General features: G+C 49.9%; 1 protein-coding gene across 1 annotated transcript in view; it reads left to right on the top strand.

Annotated features, from left to right (window-relative positions):
• Positions 1–1,200: 1,200 nt before the first annotated feature.
• Positions 1,201–21,693, top strand: part of EFCAB5 (EF-hand calcium binding domain 5) — a 68,679-nt gene continuing 48,186 nt past the window's right edge. The window contains 6 exon segments of the mRNA XM_087952838.1: positions 1,201–1,309; positions 4,454–5,020; positions 7,330–7,486; positions 14,969–15,032; positions 17,309–17,379; positions 21,112–21,267. Coding sequence (XP_087808964.1) covers positions 4,464–5,020; positions 7,330–7,486; positions 14,969–15,032; positions 17,309–17,379; positions 21,112–21,267 — 1,005 coding nt within the window. The 5' untranslated portion in view covers positions 1,201–1,309; positions 4,454–4,463.

Here is a 21,693-nt window from a genome sequence, read left to right as displayed (position 1 = left end):
CCTCAGAAGGATGGAAGGCTGAGTCAACCTGCAGCCTGGGGGGATTTGAACTGCCAAATTGCAGGCAGCCAGCAGGCAGCAGAAGTAGCCGGCAGTACCGCACTCTAACCACTGCACCACCGTGGAAGTGAACCTCAAATTTACAGAGAAATTTACACACAGAGAAATTTACACACAGAGAAATTTACACATACACCCATAGACACATTTCCTGTGGAAGTCAGCACTGCAGAGTTGATGAAAGTGAACCTCTCATTTACACATAAAGGAAAGGGAGAGAGAAAAAGGAAAGGAGGGAGGGAGGGTGGAAGGAAGGAGAGGGAGGGAGAGAGAAAAGGAAGGAAAAGAAGAGAGGGGAAGGAAGGAAGGAGTGGGAGAGAGAGAAAGGAAAGGAGGGAGGGAGGGTGGAAGATGGGGAGGAAGCAAAAGGGGAGGAAGGGAGGGAGGAAGGAGAGGGAGAGAGAAAGGAAAGGAAAAGAAGAGAGGGTGGAAGGAAGGAAGGAGAGGGAGAGAGAAAGGAAAGGAGGGAGGGAGGGTGGAAGGAAGGAGAAGGAGGGAGGAAGATGGGAAAAGGAAAAGAGGGAGGAAGGAAGGAAGGAAGTAGTGGGTGGGAGAAAGGGAGGGTGGAAGGGAGAAAGATGGGAAAGGGAAAAAAGGAAGGAAAGAAGGAAGGAAGGGAAGGGAAGGAAGGAAGGAAGGAAGGAAGGAAGGAAGGAAGGAAGGAAGGAAGGAAGGAAGGAAGGAAGGAAGGAAGGAAGGAAGGAAGGAAGGAAGGAAGGAAGGAAGGAAGGACATTATAATGAGAATGAGGGAGGGTCTCTCAGGGAAGTCCTCCCTAGCCCTTGGCCACCCCAGGTGTCCCCGTCACAAATCCCATGTCACGCCCACCAGGGCCATGCCTCCTCCCTCCCTCCTTCCCTCCCTCCAAGCTCAAACACAACCCTCCTATGGCCCCCAATCCAATGGAGCTTGACACCCCTGCTCCAGAAGATCCAGGACCCTCTCCCCACGAAAGGTTGGGCTTTCCTCTCACCCGCCTACCCGCCCCTCTCGTTCTTTCCTGGTTCTTCACAAGCCCGAGATGAAACCACGATGAGAACGTTGGCTCGCTCGCCATTCCCAGCTGCCCGAGAAGATGGATAAACACCCCCCAACTCTCTACCAACTGTCACTTAGCAACCACAAACATTTACGCTGCCGGATCCTGCAGAAGGGAGGGCTGGAAGATCCGTGCAAGATTGCGGGCAGCTAAAATTAGACAGCCCCGTCATAAATTCTCACGCATTTTCCGATACCTGTCCCGACACAGGTAAGGCACCCTAACTACATGGCGTTTTTTTTAGCACGGGGCCCTGGGAAGACGACTTGAAAGGTGCTGAGATTTCGCTGAAAGGGTTCAGATGCGTTTCGCACGTGGAAGGTGGTCATGGACAGATGCTCAGGCAGCATCTGTGAAGTGCGACTCCCCATTTATAAGGCCTTGGTAAGGGCACCCTTCGAATATTGCTGCCAGTTTTGGTTGCCACAAGATTGATTGATTGATGGATTGATTGGCCCTTGAGCCATATCAAAGCGCAGAGTCCCAGGAACAAAGTATTCCTGAAATTTGATAAGAGCAATTTAAAATGGAATTGGGCATAAGATATGATTTAAAAGGAAATTGGAATAAAATACGATTTAAAAGGAAATTGGAATAAAATACGATTTAAAAGGAAATTGGAATAAAATACGATTTAAAAGGAAATTAGAATAAAATACAATTTAAAAGGAAATTGGAATAAAGTACAATCTAAGATGAAAATGGAATAAAATACAATCCTTTGAGATATAGATAAAAATATGATAACATTACATTTTGGGGTCACCCCTGCAATCTACCCCAATCGGTCCCGCCTACGCCAATCTCAACCGAATTATTTGGCTTAAGTACCTGTGCTATGTTAAATGTTATTTTCAGATTGTGAACGCACCTAAGCTAAGCCGTTTTGACAGCGGGGTCCCAATGGGTCATTCGTTTGGTATAGAGACCAAGGTACCTGTCTCTCGCCTTCTTACACAGACAACAGTCATATAGGATGTGAGCCAGGTCCACCACCTCTGCGCTACGCAAATGCAGAGACGTCCGTTGTAGGGTATAGAATGGAGTCTCCCATCTTGGACCATTGGGTCAAGCTGTTCAAATCTCGCTCGCGTAAATATCTCCTTGAAGTGTTTTGGCAGTTTTTACTTCGAATAGCTGTCGCCACAATATTTTAAAAAAAAAATTTATTTATTTTTTGCAGAGAAGAGCAACCAAGAGGATTAAAAGGGGAGTGGGGTCTGGAGGCTAAAATACATGAGGAATGGTTACCGGAATTGGTGGCTCAGTGGCTCAGATGCTGATGATCAGTTAGGTCGGCAGTTCGGTGGTTCGAATCCCCAGCGCTGCGTCATGGAGTGAGCTCCCGTTGCTTGTCCCAGCTTCTGCCAACCTAGTAGTTCGAAAGCATGTAAAGATGCAAGTAGAAATGCAAGTGGCGGGAAGGGAACAGTGTTCCGCGCGCCTTCTTCGGCGTTTAGTCCTGCTAGCCACATGACCACGGAGACGTCTTTGGACAGCGCTGGCTCTTTGGCTTTGTAACAGAGATGAGTACCACCTCCTATAGCACACATGTCCAAGTGGAACCTGTCAGAGTATATTCATGAACCGGCATAGAGCATGGTAACGAGATCAGCCGATGAATAGTCATAGCAACTAAGTCAGCCAGTGAGAACTGTTTGGAAACTGAAACTAGAAGTCGCCTAGGCGTGGCTCGATATTAAGCTCTGCAACTCTGCAGCTGTGTTGAGCTCTGAGTCTGTGTATTGAAAATGAAACCGCTTCTCTCCTCTTGCTTGCCTGCTGAACTAAAGCAGAAGAGAAACTAGCTCGCTTGCTTGCTGAAGGCTGGAGCTCTGCTCTGAAGTTACTTGCAACATGTTTCCGTCTTGAGTTTGCTCCATGTTGGAGAAATCTACAGCTGGTTTGTAAAAATCTACTTATTACGTTTATAGAGATGTTAAATGAAGCATCAGCCACCTGTGTTTGTTTTTCTGGCACTGAATCTTTACCTTTTTAGTCTGATGAAGAGAAGGACCAGGGGTGACATGGGTCCCACTCAAGACTCTGCACCATTCCTGACAGATAGCAGTCCAGTCTCTTCTTGAAAGTCTCAAGTGATGGCACTCCCACAACTTTATTTATTTATTTTTATTTGATTTATTTGATTTGTCAATCCTTACAAGATAATAGGTATAAGTATAAACATGAGTAAGAATACAGGAAATAGGTACGAATAAATGGGGACAATAGGACAAGGACGGTAGGCACGATGGTGCGCTTATGCACGCCCCCTACAGACCTCTTAGGAGTGGGGTGAGGGTCTTAGGAATGGAGTAATGAGGAAATTTCTGTTCCATTGGTTGGTTGTTCCCACTGTCAGAATCTTTTTCCTTATTTCCAGGTTAAATCTCTCCTTGTTCAGTCTCCATCCGTTGTTCCTTGGAGAATAGCTTGACCCCTTCCTCCTCTCTGGGACAGCCCCTCAAATACTGGAAGATGCTCTCCTGTCTCCCCTGGTCCTTCTCTTCCCTGGACTAGCCAGGCCCAGTTCCTGCAACTGTTCTTCATATGTTTTAGTCTCCAGTCCCCTCATCATCCTGGTTGCTCTTCTCTGCACTTTTTCTAGAGTCTCAACATCTTTTTTTTATAATGTGGTGGCCAAAACTGGATGCAGGACTCTAGGTGTGGCCTTACTAAGGATAGATAGATAGATAGATAGATAGATAGATAGATAGATAGATAGATAGATAGATAGACAGACAGACAGACAGACAGACACAGACAGACAGACAGACAGACAGACAGACAGAGATGATGTAGATGGATAAATAGATAGAGACACAGAGATAGATAGATAGATAGATAGATAGATAGATAGATAGATAGATAGATAGATAGACAGACACAGACAGACAGACAGACAGACAGACAGAGATGATGTAGATGGATAAATAGATAGAGACACAGAGATAGATAGATAGATAGATAGATAGATAGACAGACAGACAGACAGACAGACAGACAGACAGAGACACAGATGATAGATAGATATAAATAGACAGACTAGCCAGGCCCAGTTCCTGCAACCATTTTCTTCCTATATTTTAGCCTCCAGACCCCTCATCATCCTGGTTGCTCTTCTCTGCCCTCTTTCCAGAGTCTCAACATCTTTTTTATAGTGTGGTGACCAAAACTGGATGCAGTACTCTAGGTACGGTCTTACTAAGGCTTTATAGAATGGTATTAGTACCTCCCTTGATCTTGATTGCATCCCTCCGTTAATGCAACTTAGGGTTGCATTGGCGTTTTTTGACAGCTGTGTCATTCATGTCTGTCAATCAGCTAATCCTTCCTCTTCCTCTTCCCTCACAGAGACCCAATCATGGCCGCAGACCCAGACCAGGAAAACGGTCCCGAATTCAACAATGGCAATGAGCCACCCGTGGGAGCCGGCAAGCCAAACTCGAGGGTGACCCTCCGCTCCCTGACTCCAGCGGTGGACGCCCAGTGGAAGTTCATTTTCCACGAGCACGTCCAGCCGCGCGCTCTGCACCTGCAGGGCATCAAGATGGAGAAGCTGCACAAGGAAACGCTCCAGCAGAAGAAGATGGAGAAGGAAGAGCCGCCCGACAGCCTGTCCCAGGACTGGTTCAACACCGAGTCCATGACGCTGGAGACCCGGGCGTACCTTCTCGATAAGCTCCTGCCCACCTTGGTGCCCGCCGTGGAGAAGCTGCTCAAGGTGGCCGAACGGAAGGAGGCCCTGGAGCCGAAGGAGTCCGAGCGCTGCCCGTTTCACCCGATGATCTTCCTGGGTGAATACCTGATGAGGCACAACCCGGCCTACGACCTGACCGCCCAGCCCAACCCCTACGTACGAGGGCTGAAGGCCATCGCGGACCAGCTGAAGGCGCGCGTGCCCGACACGACGATGCACAAGTGAGTAGGTCCACCGGGAGGGGAAGCCCCCCGGTTCAAACGGGAAGGCGAGCCTGCTTCTAGGAGAGACGACTAGTAGCTCGGGGTTGAAGGGTGGGGGTCCTTGTTGCTCTCCGAGCTGGGTGGATTTCTGGCAGGTGTTTCGTGACCCAACTCGAGAACATGGTCCGTGCTGGAAAGGAGTGGGTTTGTGGGGAGGAGGAGGAGGAGGAGGAGGAGGAGGAGGAGGAGGAGGAGGAGGAGGAGGAGGAGGAGGAGGAGGAGGAGGAGGAGGAGGACAACAGTAGGTCCTTGGTGCTCAATGTGCTTCATGGATTACTTGCAGACATTTCATGACCCAACTAGGCAACATCATTAGTGCTAGAATGGAGGAGGAGGAGGAGGAGGAGGAGGAGGAGGAGGAGGAGGGAGGAGGAGGAGGAGGAGGAGGAGGGAGGAGGGAGGAGGAGGAGGAGGAGGAGGACTGTAGGGTCCTTGGTGCTCTCTAACTTGTTTGTTTTCTTGCAGACATTTCATGACCCAACTAGGCAACATCATTAGTGCTAGAATGGAGGAGGAGGAGGAGGAGGAGGAAGAGGAGGAGGGAGGACTGTGTAGGGTCCTTGGTGCTCAATGCGCTTGATGGATTTCTTGCAGACATTTCATGACCCAACTAGGCAACATCATTAGTGCTAGAATGGAGGAGAAGGAAGAGGAGCGGGAGGAGGAGGAGGAGGACTGTAGGGTCCTTGGCGGTCTTCTCTGAGCTTGGTGGTTTTCTGCATGAGAAAATCCACCCAGTCCCCAGTCAGGATCTAGGGAGTGGCCACCTGCCTGCCATCACAGTATAAAAGAAGCATGTTCAGACTCTCTTAGAAAGAGTGCAGAGAAGGGCAACCAAGGTGATTGGGTGACTGAAGACTAAAATATACAAGAAACAGTTGCAGGAATTGGGGGATAAAAAAAGAAGGACTGGGGGAGACAGGATAGCCATGTCCCAATATCTCAGGGGCTGCCCCCAAAGAAGAGGGAGTCAAGCTGTTCTCCAAAGCACACCCGAAGGCTGGAGGAGAAGCAAAGGATGGAAATCAGTGGTGGGTTTCCAAAAGTTTTCCTACCCATTCGGTGTGAGCGCGTGCTTTGCGCGCGCGCACGCTTTGCACACACCTCAAAAGCGCACTTTGCGCGTGCGCAGCATTTGCAAACTCACCTTCTGCTGCAAGCCCTGTGTGCGAAACAGCTGAGGTTGAAAAGCAGGAAATCAAGGCCCGTATACAGCCGAGGGGGTGGACAAAAGGGCCCAACGGCTGATTGTCGGAGCGAACCAGTTCAGTCGAACCGGGCCGAACCGGTAGAATACGACCACTGATGGAAACCAATTAAGGAGAGAAAGAATCTGGAATTAAGGAGGAATTTCCTGACGGTGAGGACAATTAACCACTGGAACGGCTTGTCTTTAGAAGTTGTGGGTTCTCCGTCACCGGAGGTTTTGAAGGAGAAACTGGGCAACCATTTGTCCACGATGGTATCGGGTTGCTTGAATAGGTGGTTGGACTAGTCCAGGGGTCGCCAAGCTTTTGGACCTCAGGGACCACCAAACTCATCATTTTAAATCCCGCGGACCAGAGACCCTGGGAAAATCCCCCCCCAAAAAAAGTCTGCAGGAAAATCCCCCACCCCATTTTCTACCGATCGATCGTTCTTTATTTGGGATCGCAGGATACCGTCTCCAACTCCGTTCTCAGGGGAGAGACAGAGAGAGAGACTTTTGGCTTCATGCAAGGAAAGCAGCAGAAGCCGCAGAAGTCTTTCTTTCTCTGCCCCAAACTCCGCCAGAAATGAGTCTTTGCCGGCGCAGCCTCTTGGAGCAGGAGGCCTTGCAGGGTCCCAAAGACTCATTTCTGGTGGAGTTTGGGGAGAGAAAGAAAGACTTTGGCTACTTTCCTTGCCTGCAGCCAAAAGTAGAAAGAAGCAGCCCGGTGGCCAGGCCAGGTGCGGGGGTGAATGGGGCAAGCTCCCGCCTCCGCCCTTTCCCCCCTCCCCTCACTACCTCGTGTTGTTCGCAATGCAAGCGGCGTAAGCCTTGTGTTCCCGCGTGCCAAATGGGTGGTGCAGCCTTGTTTTCCCCCTCAGTCTGGATTAATTGCTTTGGGTGGGGTGGGGACATTTCTCTGCAGACCACCAACATTTTCTCATGGACCACCAGTGGTCCCCGGCCCACCGGTTGGCGACCCCTGGACTAGATGACCTCCGAGGCCCCTTCCGACTCTGTCATTTTCCTGTGATTTGACTTCTTCTGACTTAACCCTGTCCCCTCTTGTGCCCTCCAGGCTGGCTCAGATGAAGAACTTGGTGGAAGAAAAACGCCGTCACAGGGAGGACGTGGAGAACATCAAGGCTCAGGTCAACCAACTGCGCGAGCAGGCCTTAGCGGTGCAGTTCCACGAATGGACCCTGGATGCCACCGGACAGCTCCCGCTGGCGCTGGTAACTGGGGAGAATGAATCGGGGCCACCCAGCCGGCTGGCAAAGGCCTACCCCGTGCATCTCGCTCCTGAGAAGTAACAGAAGGCTGGCATTCTCCTTCCTCTCCTCCCACCCACCTTTTGGCTAGGCAGATCTTTGTTTGAAAGCATCTCGAGAGCTTTCGTTCAACGAGTAGGATATGGGAACCCAAGCCAGAGGAGAAGGCCAGCCGCTGGTCTGCTCTGGTTTCTCCTGGGGAGTCATTCCACAAAAACAGGATTGGAAGCCTCTCCGGATCCCATTAGCAAGAGCCTTCAACCATGGTGACTTTACGAGTTGCAGCCTTCAGCTCCCAGAATTCCTCAGCCAGAGGAATTCTGGGAGCTGGAAGTCCACAACTCGTAGTCACCACGTTTGCAGACCCTACACCGAGGGTCTTCCAACTTGGCAAGTTTAAGACTTGGGGACTTCAACTCCCAGAATTCCTGAGCTAGTGTGACTAGAGGAGGAATTCTGGGAACTGAAGTCCACAAGTCTTCAAGCTGTTCAGTTTGAAGACCCCTGCCTTAAAGCATGCTAGCTGAGGGATTCTGGGAATTGAGAGGTCTGTTCCTCTTAAAGCATGCTGCCCGAGGGATTCTGGGAGTGGAAGTCCACCCCTCTTAAAGCATGCTGGCTGGGGGATTCTGGGAGTGGAAGTCCTCCCCTCTTAAAGCATGCTGGCTGGGGGATTCTGGGAGTGGAAGTCCTCCCCTCTTAAAGCAGGCTGGCTGAGGGATTCTGGGAATTGAGAGGTCTGTTCCTCTTAAAGCATGCTGCCCGAGGATTCTGGGAGTGGAAGTCCTCCCCTCTTAAAGCATGCTGGCTGGGGGATTCTGGGAGTGGAAGTCCTCCCCTCTTAAAGCAGGCTGGCTGGGGGATTCTGGGAGTGGAAGTCCTCCCTCTTAAAGCCTTCTGGCTGGGGGATTCTGGGAGTGGAAGTCCTCCCCTCTTAAAGCAGGCTGGCTGGGGGATTCTGGGAGTGGAAGTCCTCCCCTCTTAAAGCAGGCTGGCTGGGGGATTCTGGGAGTGGAAGTCCTCCCCTCTTAAAGCATGCTGCCTGAGGGATTCTGGGAGTGGAAGTCCTCCCCTCTTAAAGCATGCTGCCTGAGGGATTCTGGGAGTGGAAGTCCTCCTCTTAAAGCATGCTGGCTGGGGGATTCTGGGTGTGGAAGCCCTCCCCTCTTAAAGCAAGGGTCTTCAAACTTGGCAGCTTCAAGTCTTGTGGACTTCAACTCCCAGAATTCCTGAGCTAACATGACTGAGGGAGGAATTCTGGGAGTTGAAGTCCGCAAGTCTTAAAGCCGTCAAGTTTGAAGACCCCCTTCGGCCCTATAACTAGAGGAAGTATCTATGGGGAGATTGAGCTGGATGGTCAGACCTCTGCTTTGCGTGCCCGGTTCCCGGGTTCAGTACCCAACAATTTGTGCCCCCAAACCTGAATTATCCTGGTTCACACAACTTACTACAGGTAAATCCTTGCCTGAGGGCCACAAAAGAGCCCCAAAATTTAGGTTGCTGAATGAGACCGTTGTTAAGTGCGTTTTTGCCCCATTTTACGACCTTCCTCGCCACTGTCGTTAAGCGAATCGCTGGAGTTCTTCAATTAGTAGCAGGATTATTAAGGGAATGTAATAATTTCCCCACTGACATTGTCAGAAGGTCGCAAAAGGGGGGAATCACGTGACACACACACACACCCCGGGCCCTGTGCCTGTCATAAATATGAGCTGTTTGCCAAGGGGCCGAATTTTGATCATGTGACCAAGAGGACAGATGCTGCAATGGTTGCAACTATCAAAAAGGGTCATAAGTCCCTTTTTTTCAGTGGCTTCCAACGGCCACTAAGTGAACTGTTGTTGTAAGTTGAGGACTACCTGTAATGTGTAGTACCAATAGAAGAGGATATTTGAACCCAGGGTGCAACTGTACTATAGGGTCCTTGGAGCTAAATAAATAACAGAATAGCAGAGTAGGAATAGTAAGCGGCCAGAGGTTGGTGGCTTACTTGCATACGTTTCATTAGCTGACTAGGTAACATTATCAGTGCTGGAAGGAAGGAGGTTGGTTCTCTTATCAGTGTGGGAGTATAATTTTTTTCTTGGTGGTTCCTTGAGCATGCTATTGTTTATTGTTTGTTTGTTTGTCTGATTGTTTACTCAGAACATTCTTCTCCTCCTCCTCCTCTTCTATTTTGTCTTTCTTTCTCCTCTCCTTCTTCTCCTTCTCTTTCTCCTTTCTTTCTCCTCTTACTCTGTCTCCTCCTCCTCTTCCTTTTTATCTTTCTTCTCCTTCTCCTTCTCTTTCTCTTTCTGTTCCTCTTTTTCTTCCTCCTCCTCTTCCTTTTTATCTTTCTTCTCCTTCTCCTTCTCTTTCTGTTCCTCTTTTTCTTCCTCCTCCTCTTCTTTTTTATCTCCGTCTTTGCCTCCTTCTCTTTTCTTTTCTTCTCTTTCTCTTTTTCCTCCTCCTCCTCATTTTAATCTTTTTCTTTTATCCTCTTTTCCTTCTCCCTTCTCCTCTTTCTCTTTGGTCCTCGTTTTCCTTCCCTTTCACCACCTCCTCCTCTTCCTCCTCCTCCTCCTCCTCCTCTTCATTTTTATCTTTCTTCCTCCCCCCGCTACTCCAACGTTTCTTCATGCTCAATACCACCACCATCCCCAAAGAAACTGACTCCCACTTTTAAGGGCCAACTGGAAGGGCCAATGGCATGGGATGGAGTGGCGGACAGGCCATCCTGGACACCCCATCTGGGAACTTCCGCATGCAAAGCAGAGGCTAGGCTGGAAGAAAGGAAGGGGGAGGGAAGGGAGGGAGGGAGGGAGGGAGGAAGGAAGGAAGGAAGGAAGGAAGGAAGGGAGGGAGGGAGGGAGGGAGGAAGGAAGGAAGGAAGGAGGAAGGGAGGAAGGAGGGAAGGAGGAGGAAGGAAAGGAAGGAAGGAAGGAAGGAAGGGAGGGAGGGAGGGAGGGAAGGAAGGAAGGAAGGAAGGAAGGAAGGAAGGAAGGAAGGAAGGAAGGAAGGAAGGAAGGAAGGAAGGGAGGGAGGAAGGAAAGGAAGGAAGGAAGGAAAGAAGGAAGGAAGGAAGGAAGGAAAGGAAGGAAGGAAAGAGAGGGGAGGGAGGGAGGGAGGAAGGAAGGAAGGAAAGAAGGAAGGAAGGGAGGGAGGGAGGGAGGAAGGAAGGAAGGAAGGAAGGAAGGAAGGAAGGGAGGGAGGGAGGAAGGAAGGAAAGAAGGAAGGAAGGAAGGAAAGAAGGAAGGGAGGGAGGGAGGGAGGGAGGAAGAAAGAAGGAAGGAAGGAAGGAAGGAAGGAAGGAAAGGAGGCAGGAAGGAAAGAAGGAAGGAAAGAAGGGAGGGAGGGAGGGAGGGAGGAAGGAAGGAAAGAAGGAAGGAAGGAAGGAAGGAAGGAAGGAAGGAAGGAAAAAGAAGGAAGGAAGGAAGGAGGGAGGGAGGGAGGAAGGAAGGAAAGAAGGAAGGAAAGGAGGGAGGGAGGGAGGAAGGAAGAAAAGGAGGGAGGGAAGGAAAAAAGGAAGGAAGGAAAGAAGGAAGGAAGGGAAGGGAAGGAAGAAAGAGAGGGAGGAATATTCACTCTTAACAGCTAGCCAGCTTTTTTCTTTTCAAAGGGAGTTGAAGCACATTTTTTGTCTCAACACCTGATCCGTCCTACCTGTCTCTTTATATAGGATCGGTTTCTTATTTGTACTGTACATGTATACCTCAAACCAGAGGTGGCATTCAGCCGGTTCTGACTAGTTCTGGAGAACCGGGACCAGACATCTTGAGTGGTTCAGAGAATCTCACCTCTGACTGGCGGCACCAACTCCATCTTTTCTCCGCCTCCTATCAAGTCCCAGCTGATCGGCTGGGTCTGCTTTGGTTGCCCTGCCCAGGAGAACGGAGCTGGAAAGCAGGTTAGTCAGGTGGGAAGGGAGATTTTTTGCAGTATATCCTTCCCCTGCCACACCCACAGGCCACACTCACCAAGCCACACCACGCCCACCAAGCCACGCCCATAGCTGATCGGCTGGGTCTGCTTTGGTTGCCCTGCCCAGGAGAACGGAGCTGGAAAGCAGGTTCCTGGGGTGGGGAGGGGAGGGGGATTTTGCAGTATATCCTTCCCCTGCCACGCCCACCAAGCTACCCCCACCAAGCCACGCCCACAGAACCGGTAGTAAAAAAATTTGAATCCCACCCCTGATCAAAAGTGGTTCATTTGGACACCCCCACACCCACACCGAGTTGTCCTATAACACAGGGATCCCCCAACCTTTCTTGGCACCGGGGACCAATTTCAGAAGGAAAACTGTCTTCGGCAGACAGGGGCTAGTGGGGGGAGGAGGGAGATGCCTTTGGGCACAATCCAGATCCCGCACATGCGCAGATGCAGCTTCCGCTCACTCTCCCGCCGCTTCGTACCGCTAGTCCTCGACTTACGACCCCAGTGGAGTCCAACATTTTCGTTGCTAAGCGAGACATTGGTTAAGCGAGTTCGGTCCCCTTTTACGGCCTTTCTTCCCGTGGCGAAGTGAATCGCTGTCCTGGTTAAGTTAGTGACACGGTTGTTAAGTGAATCCGGCTGCCCCGTGGACTTTGCTCGTCTGAAGGTCACAAAAGGGGATCGCGTGACCCCCGGGGACACTGAGACCATCATAAATATGAGTTAGTTGCCAAGCGTCTGAGATTTGGACATGTCACCAATGGGGACGCTGCAACAGTCGTAAGTGTGAAAAACGGTCCTGAGTCGGTCACTAACTGGGAGGGGGTGTCAGAGAAGGAAGGAAGGCATTCTGAACAGTGGTGGGATTCCGTTTTTTTACTACTGGTTCTGTGGGCGTGGCTTGGTGGGCGTGGCTTGGTGGGAGTGGCAGGGAAGGATATACTGCAAAATCCCCTTCCCTCCCCATCCCACTAACCTGCTTTCAGCTCCATTCTCCTATGCAGGGAACGCAAGAAGGCCCAGCCGATCAGCTATGAGTGTGGCTTGGTGGCCGTGGTGTGGCTTGGTGGGCGTGTCAGAGGTGGGTGTGGCAGGGGAAGGATATACTGCAAAATCCCCCTTCCCTCTCCACCCCACTAACCTGCTTTCCAGTTCCGTTCTCCTATGCAGGGCAACCAAAGGAGACCCAGCCGATCAGCTGGGACTCAATGGGAGGCTGAGAAGAGATGGGGTTGGCGGGGCCAGTCAGAGGTCAGATTGGCCGGTTCTCCCAACGACTCCAAGTTGTAGCAAGTTCCAAGTTCTGGCACTGTAGAACCGGTCCGAACTGGCTGAATCCCACCTCTAGTTCTGAAGCATGAAGCAGAACGCGGGGAAATCCCTTCTGAGAAACGGTATAAAATGAAGTCACTTGTGTACTAACTTTTCTTGGTTTATGAAGAAAAGGGCTCAAAATCAATAAATATTGTGAACACACAGCAGTGAAGCCTGATCAATTAGGAAAAATTCCTTAAGTTCACCATGGTTTGAATTGGAAAATGATCAAACCAGGAACGTCCTTAGACCAAGCCGAGGCCGAAAATGCCAGAGAATTCCGGGCCCTCAAACACTCCAGCCATCAACAGGCACCTGAAGGTAAATGACATCTACACACCATTCAAAAGAGGACATCAAAACTCCAAAAAGGAAAGAGGAAGGATGGAAGACCTCCATGCCAACAATGGACACCCAGAAAGTAACCCCAAGATCAATACTAGACCAAGAATCACGAAACATACAACGACCAACGCAGACAAACAATAAACAACAGCCGAATCAAGGCAGGAACACTGAGAGGACATAAATGGCGAGCAAGCCCTACTTCCTTCTAGCACTGATGATGTTACCTAGCTGGGTCATGAAAGGTCTGCAGGAAAACCACCCAGCTCAGAGAGCACCAAGGACCACATAGTCCTCCTCCTACTCCTCCTGCCCCCTCCTCCTCTTCCACTCCCTTCTAACACTGATGATGTTACCTAGCTGGGTCATGCAATGTCTGCAGGAAAACCCAGTTCAGAGATCACGAAGGACCCCACAGTCCCCCTCCCCCTCTTCCTCCTCCTCCTCTTCTCCTCCTCCTGCTCTTCCTCTTCCTTCCCCTCCTCCTCTCTCTGCAAACCCCTTCCCCTTCTGGCACTGATGATGTTACCTAGTTCTGTCATGAAACGTCTGCAAGAAAACAGCCAAGCTCAGAGAGTACCAAGGACTCCTCAGTCCTCCTCCTCCTCCTCCTCCTCCTCCTCCTCCTCCTCCTCCTCCTCCTCCTCCTCCTCCTCCTCCTCCTCCTCCTCCTCCTCCTCCTCCTCCTCCTCCTCCTCCTCCTCTCTCTCTCTCTCTCTCTCTCTCTCTCTCTCTGCAAACCCCTTCGCCTTCTAGCACTGATGATGTTACCTAGCTGGGTCATAAGACGTCTGCAAGAAAACCACTAAGCTCAGAGAGCACCAAGGACCCCACAGTCCTCTTCTCCATAAACCTCCCTTCCTTCTAGCACTGATGATGTTACCTAGCTGGGTCATGAAACGTCTGCCAGAAAGCCACCAAGCTCAGAGATCACGAAGGACTCCACAGCTAAAATTCCCTCATTAACTAGATCCCTCATTACGTCATTCCATCGTCAAGGAGCTAACACGGACAGGGCAAACGGCTGCACTTAAACGGAGGACAAACTTACTTCCTTTCCAGCACTGATGAGGTTATCTAATCTCCATAGCAAACCATTGGTTTATTTAATAACCCTGATGTTCACTTTATGACCTCTGCAAAAAGGGCCTGTACAATTGGCTTGGCCACAGGGGTTTACAACAGATCGGTAACCATCACGAGTTATGACCGCGATGGGCCGACTCCTTTACGTTCGTAACTCAAGGACTTACCTGTATTGATAATATCTGCTACTCTGAGTTGTGGGCTGAGTAGGGAGATATACTGTATAAAAAAAGTATGGTTAGTCCTTGACTTACAACCCTTCATTTAGTGACCACTCAAAGTTACAACGGCACTGAAAAAAAATGACTTAGGACCATGTTTCACGCTTACGACTGTTGCAACATCCCCGGGATCAGACGATCAAAACTCGGATGCTTGGCAACTGACTCTCAGTTATGACGGCTGCAGCATCCCGGGGTCCCGTGATCTCCTTTTGTGACCGTCAGACAAGCCCAGTCAACGGGGAAAGCCCGATTCCCTTAGCAACCTAACTTCACCACAGCGATTCACTTAACAACGGTGGCAAGAAAGGATGTAACACAAAGGATGCACAACTCACAACATTTTTTTCCCCTCTTAGCAACATCAATTCTGGTCTCAGTTGTGGCCGTAAGTCGAGGATGACCTGTCATCACATAAATATGTCAGTAGGCCACATTGGTCCCGAAAGCATGGTGGACCATCTGGATGTTGTGCCTTACAACGGTTCCATCTCAACAACCTGCGCCCTTCGAATGGATGAGAAGAGTTTGTGGGTCAGCTTTTAAGAAACTGTGCTTCCGTTTCCAGGTCCAAAGTGCCCTGAAGTCCTTCTTGGAGGTCATCAGCAAAATGCCTCAGTTCAAGGAGACAGGTAAAAAATGCACCTACCTGTCCCAGTAATCAGGGTTCCAAGAAATACGCCCAGGGCTGGGATACTACAGGTTTGGACCGGTACAATCGAACCGGTTGTCATGATTCCGTGCAGTTCGCCTTCAGGTGCCTTGGAGAATAGCTTGACCGCTTTTCTCCTCTCTTGGGCAGCCCCTCCCTCAAATATCGGAAGGCTGCTCTCCTGTCTCCCCTGGTCCTTCTCCTCACCAGACTAGCCAGGCCCAGTTCCTGCAACCGTTCTTCGTATGTTTTATCCTCCAGTCCCCTCATCATCCTGGTTGCTCTTCTCTGCCCTTTTTCTAGAGTCTTTTTCATAGTGTGGTGACCAAAACTGGATGCAGGACTCTAGGTGTGGCCCTTACTAAGGATGGATAGATAGATAGATAGATAGATAGATAGATAGATAGATAGATAGATAGATAGATAGATAGATAGATGGATGGATGGATGGATGGATGGATGGATGGATGGATGGATGGATGGATGGATGGATGGATGGATGGATGGATGGACGGACTAGCTATGTCCAATTCCTGCAACCATTCATTATATATCTTAGCCTCATTCCCCCTATAGATGGATAGATAGACAGACAGACACACAGAGATGATAGATAATAGATAGATAGATAGATAGATAGATAGATAGATAGATAGATAGATAGATGACGTGGGAAAATACCCAAACAAAGCTGAATACCATACATGCAAGTACCAATAAAAACTTAAGAAAACATATATATATATATATATATATATATATATATATATATATATATATATATATATATATATATATATATATATATATATATATATATATATATATATATATATATATGCCCTCCACTCTCTCACACACTGACAGGATGCCAGCCAGATGAATACTGATGGATGCTGATAGGTAGAGGCAGAATTTCTCCCCCACTTATTTTCCACCCCAAAACTAAGCCCCACCACATAGTTTCGTAGCGAAGCCCGGGGGATCAAGCCAGGAAGAGATCATTCGGGCAGGAAACAATATGCCAATCGAGGAACTACCAATTCAGACAATCGGTAAATCACAGCTGAATCAAGGAACCGCCAAGAACATGTTCTACCTACACCAACAGGGCAAGCCACTGCCATATAAACAGAGAGCAAACCCCACACACCCTTCTAGCCCTGATGATGTTGCCTAGCTGGGTCATGAAAGGTCTGTAAAGAAACAATCAAGCTCAAACAGCATCAAGGAGCACCTTCCCCAGTGCTGCTGCTGCTGCTCCTCTCCCACTCCCTTCTAGCACTGATGCCGTTGCCTAGTTGGGTCATGAAACGTCTGCAAGGAAACCACTAAGCTCAAAAAGCACCCAGGGCTCCATAATCCTCCTCCTCCTCCTCCTCCTCCTCCTCCTCCTCCTCCTCCTCCTCCTCCTCCTCCTCCACAAACCCCTCTCCCTTCTAGCACTGATGATGTTGCCTAGTTGGGTCATGAAACGTCTGCAAGGAAACCACTAAGCTCAAAAAGCACCCAGGGCTCCATAATCCTCCTCCTCCTCCTCCTCCTCCTCCTCCTCCTCCTCCTCCTCCTCCTCCACAAACCCCTCTCCCTTCTAGCACTGATGATGTTGCCTAGTTGGGTCATGAAACGTCTGCAAGGAAACCACTAAGCTCAAAAAGCACCCAGGGCTCCATAATCCTTTTCCTCCTCCTCCTCCTCCTCCTCCTCCTCCTCCTCCTCCTCCTCCTCCTCCTCCTCCTCCTCCTCCTCCTCCTCCCAAACCCCTCTCCCTTCTAGCACTGATGATGTTGCCTAGTTGGGTCATGAAACGTCTGCAAGGAAACCACTAAGCTCAAAAAAGCACCCAGGGCTCCATAATCCTCCTCCTCCTCCTCCTCCTCCTCCTCCTCCTCCTCCTGCACAAACCCCTCTCCCTTCTAGCACTGATGCCGTTGCCTAGTTGGGTCATGAAACATCTGCAAGGAAACCACTAAGCTCAGAGATCATCAGAGACCCCACACTTCAAGTCTGAGCTACAAATATTCACCATTATTGCTGCCTGCCTGTCTGTCTGTCTGTCTGTCTGTCTAAAGCATAGAGCAACAATCTGCAAGCAGCAAACAATTCCCCAATCAAGGAACACCCCTCCCCCCAATTCAGACAAACAGCCAAATAACCCCTGTGGGGTCCCCACTCACCCCTCTTCCCCCATGAGGGTCCTCAAAAGGCCCTTTCCTTCCACCTCCCGAACACCCAAGTTCTTTCTCCTCCGTGCAGACATCTACTCCAGACCGCTGGAAGCCCTGGCCACGCTGGACGTGAAGGTGAACCAAGAGGAATTCACCCAGGTGAGGAGGAGGAGGAGGAGGAGGAGTGACTTCCACACACCCCACCCAACTCGGAAGGATGGTGGGCTTGGGACCCTCCCCTCTGCAAAGAATCAGGGCGCAACAGAAGTGGGAAATGCCTCAAACACTCTTTGATGTAGTTCCTGGCAGGATCATTCCACGGGGCGATTTCGAAGTCAAGATATCAGCCACAAAGGCATCCTCAAAATCCTGCCCCCAGCCCCACCCTCGTATTTCCGCTTTCCGGCCACCATCTTGGCTTTTTTGACACCCGGTGCCATGGGCATTTCAGATTCCTTTCCTGCCATGGAAGCGACGTCAGGATAGCAATGAGATGAGTGTCTTTTCCAAAAAGGCAACTGGGCTTTCTTGGGTTTGTCTTTGAAACCCTTTCGCTTCTCATCCAGGAGGCTTCTTCAGTTCCTCAGACTTCCTTCCCTCCCTCCCTCCCTCCCTTCTTCCTTCCTTCTTTCCTTCCTTTTCCTTCCTCCCTCCTTCCCTCCCTCCCTTCTTCCAAATGTTCCTTCCTTCCTTCCTCCTTCCTCCTTTCCTTCCTTTTCCTTCCTCCCTCCTTCCCTCCCTCCCTTCTTCCAAATATTCTTCCTTCCTTCCTTCTTTCCTTCTTTTCCTTCTTTTCTCCTTCCCTCCCTCCCTTCTTCCAAACATTCTTCCTCCTTCCTTCCTTCTTTCCTTCTTTTCCTTCCTTTCTCCTTCCCTCCCTCCCTTCTTCCAAACGTTCCTTCCTTCCTTCCTCCTTCCTTCCTTCTTTCCTTCCTTTTCCTTCCTTTCTCCCCTCCCTCCTTCTTCCAAACGTTCCTTCCTTCCTCCCTCTCTCCTTCCTTTTCCTCCCTCCCTCCTTCCTCCTTGTTTCCTTCCTTTTCTTTCTAACCTCCTTCCCTCCTTCCCTTCTTCCAAACGTTCCTTCCTTCCTCCCTCCCTCCTTGCTTCCTTCTTTCCTTCCTTTTCCTTCCTTTGTCCTTCCCTCCCCCTTCTTCCAAACTTTCCTTCCTTCCTTCCTTCCTTCCTTCCTTCTTCCCTCCCTCCCTTCTTCTAAACTTTTCTTCCTTCCTTCCTCCTTCCTTCCTTCTTTTCTTCCTTTTCCTTCCTTTCTCCTTCCCTCCCTCCCCTTCTTCCAAACGTTCCTTCCTTCCTTCCTCCCTCCCTCCTTCCTTTTCCTCCCTCTCTCCTTCCTCCTTGTTTCCTTCTTTCCTTCCTTTTCCTCCCTCCCTCCTTCCCTCCCTCCCTTCTTCCAAATGTTCCTTCCTTCCTTTCTCCTTCCTTCCTTCTTTCCTTTCTTTTCCTCCCTCCCTCCTTCCCTCCCTCCCTTCTTCCAAACTTTCCTTCCTCCCTCCCTCCCTCCTTGCTTCCTTCTTTCCTTCCTTTTCCTTCCTTCGTCCTTCCCTCCCCCTTCTTCCAAACTGTCCTTCCTTCCTTCCTCTTTCCTTCCTTCTTTCCTTCCTTTTCCTTCCTTCCTTCTTCCCTCAATCCCTTCTTCCAAACGTTCCTTCCTTCCTTCCTCCTTCCTTCCTTCTTTCCTTCCTTTCCCTTCCTTCCTTCTTCCTTTCCTCCCTTCTTTTAAAACTTTCCTTCCTTCCTTCCTCCTTCCTTCTTTCCTTCCTTTTCCTTCCTTTCTCCTTCCTCCTCCCTTCTTCCAAACGTTCCTTCCTTCCTCCCTCCCTCCTTCCTTTTCCTCCCTCTCTCCTTCCTCCTTGCTTCCTTCTTTCCTTCCTTTTCCTCCCTCCCTCCTTCCCTCCCTCCCTTCTTCCAAATGTTCCTTCCTTCCTTTCTCCTTCCTTCCTTCTTTCCTTTCTTTTCCTCCCTCCCTCCTTCCCTCCCTCCCTTCTTCCAAACTTTCCTTCCTCCCTCCCTCCCTCCTTGCTTCCTTCTTTCCTTCCTTTTCCTTCCTTCGTCCTTCCCTCCCCCTTCTTCCAAACTGTCCTTCCTTCCTTCCTCTTTCCTTCCTTCTTTCCTTCCTTTTCCTTCCTTCCTTCTTCCCTCAATCCCTTCTTCCAAACGTTCCTTCCTTCCTTCCTCCTTCCTTCCTTCTTTCCTTCCTTTCCCTTCCTTCCTTCTTCCCTTCCTCCCTTCTTCTAAACTTTCCTTCCTTCCTTCCTCCTTCCTTCTTTCCTTCCTTTTCCTTCCTTTCTCCTTCCCTCCCTCCCTTCTTCCAAACGTTCCTTCCTTCCTCCCTCCCTCCTTCCTTTTCCTCCCTCTCTCCTTCCTCCTTGCTTCCTTCTTTCCTTCCTTTTCCTCCCTCCCTCCTTCCCTCCCTCCCTTCTTCCAAATGTTCCTTCCTTCCTCCTTCCTTCCTTCTTTCCTTTCTTTTCCTCCCTCCCTCCTTCCCTCCCTCCCTTCTTCCAAACTTTCCTTCCTCCCTCCCTCCTTGCTTCCTTCTTCCTTTTCCTTCCTTCGTCCTTCCCTCCCCCTTCTTCCAAACTTTCCTTCCTTCCTTCCTCCTTCCTTCCTTCTTTCCTTCCTTTTCCTTCCTTCCTTCCTTCTTCCCTCCCTCCCTTCTTCCAAAGTTTGCTTCCTTCCTCCCTCCCTCCTTCCTTTTCCTCCCTCTCTCCTTCCTCCTTCCTTCCTTCTTTCCTTCCTTTTCCTTCCTCCCTCCTTCCCTCCCTCCCTTCTTCCAAACGTTCCTTCTTTCCTTCCTCCTTCCTTCCTTCTTTCTTTTCTTTTCCTTCCTCCCTCCTTCCCTCCCTCCTTATTCCAAACTTTCCTTCCTTCCTCCCTCCCTCCTTGCTTCCTTCTTTCTTTCCTTCCTTTTCGTTCCTTCGTCCTTCCCTCCCCTTCTTCCAAACGATCCTTCCTTCCTCCCTCCCTCCTTCCTTTTCCTCCCTCTGTCCTTCCTTCTTGCTTCCTTCTTTCCTTCCTTTTCCTTCCTCCCTCCTTCCCTCCCTCCCTTCTTCCAAACGTTCCTTCCTTCCTTCCTCCGTCCTTCCTTCCTTCCTTTCCTTCTTCCCTTCTTCCCTCCCTCCCTTCTTCCAAACATTCTTCCTTCCTCCTTCCTTCCTTCTTTCCTTCTTTTCCTTCCTTTCTCCTTCCCTCCCCTCCCTTCTTCCAAACATTCCTTCCTTCCTTCCTCCTTCCTTCCTTCTTTCCTTCCTTTTCCTTCCTTTCTCCTTCCCTCCCTCCCTTCTTCCAAACTTTCCTTCCTTTCTCCCTCCCTCCTTGCTTCTTTCTTTCCTTCCTTTTCCTTCCTTCGTCCTTCCCTCCCCCTTCTTCCAAACTTTCCTTCCTTCCTCCTTCCTTCTTTCCTTCCTTTTCCTTCCTTACTTCCTTCTTCCCTCCCTCCCTTCTTCCAAACTTTCCTTCCTTCCTCCCTCCCTCCTTGCTTCCTTCTTTCCTTCCTTTTCCTTCCTTCGTGCTTCCCTCCCCCTTCTTCCAAACTTTCCTTCCTTCCTTCCTTCCTTCCTTCCTTCCTTCCTCCTCCCTCCCTTTCTCCTCTGCTCCTCTTTTCTCCTGTCATCACTGGGCAAATCCTGGCAAAAAAGGTTGTACAGTTGGGTGGGTGACTCACTTAACAGCTGCCTCATATGGCGGCAGAAAATTCAGATCCTGATTGCAGACTTCCTGCATGTGGCACCCTGAATCCCTTGGGAGAATATGAATCTAGCAGTAGAAATGGAAAAACCAGGAAAAAGCGAATTAACAGAGGAACAAAATGTAATAAACAAATAAACAAACATACAAACAAGCAAATATATTTCCCCTTCCTTCCTCTTTCCCCAGTATCTCCTTTCTTACATCAACAATTTTACCAGCGACCTGTTCCAGGAATTGCTGAAGCACCTGCTCCAATGTTCCCATGATGCCCGCAATGCCATCCGGCATGACATCTGGAGGCAGATGTTTGTCCAGCTGTTCTTCGATTGTGAATATGGGCAGGTACAGCCAAGGAGTCTGTCTTCTCCTTTGTGACAAGCACCTCCAGCGTGAGCCAAGGGCTGGACTAGAAGACCTCCAAGGTGCCTTCCAGCTCATTCTGACCAAGGCTTATTGAGACGCTAACAGACACACTGTCTGTTCCAAAACCCTTTTTTCTTTATTTCAATGGCTGTGAATTATAGTCATTCACAGCCCATAATGAGTCCCAAACAGTGTGTAAATAGTCCCACGGAAGTCTGCCAAAGTCCTTCGAGATAAGGCTGATAAGCACCCACCTTTATCTCCCTTGAAATGCTGCCAACGACTAAACTGCCAATTAGTTATACGAGGCCAAACGAAACACAAGTTCAACACGGAGCTTCAGGTTTCAAACCGACCAGTACGAACAAAGTTGCTTCCTGCAAAGGGCTCCTGTCCCTTTGCTCC

Source organism: Notechis scutatus, chromosome 1 (assembly GCF_049901735.1).
Source record: "Notechis scutatus isolate UNSWTSFEM ecotype Mainland chromosome 1, rNotScu1.2, whole genome shotgun sequence".
NCBI classification, from domain to species: domain Eukaryota; kingdom Metazoa; phylum Chordata; class Lepidosauria; order Squamata; family Elapidae; genus Notechis; species Notechis scutatus.
This window is presented reverse-complemented; position numbering and strand designations above follow the sequence as displayed.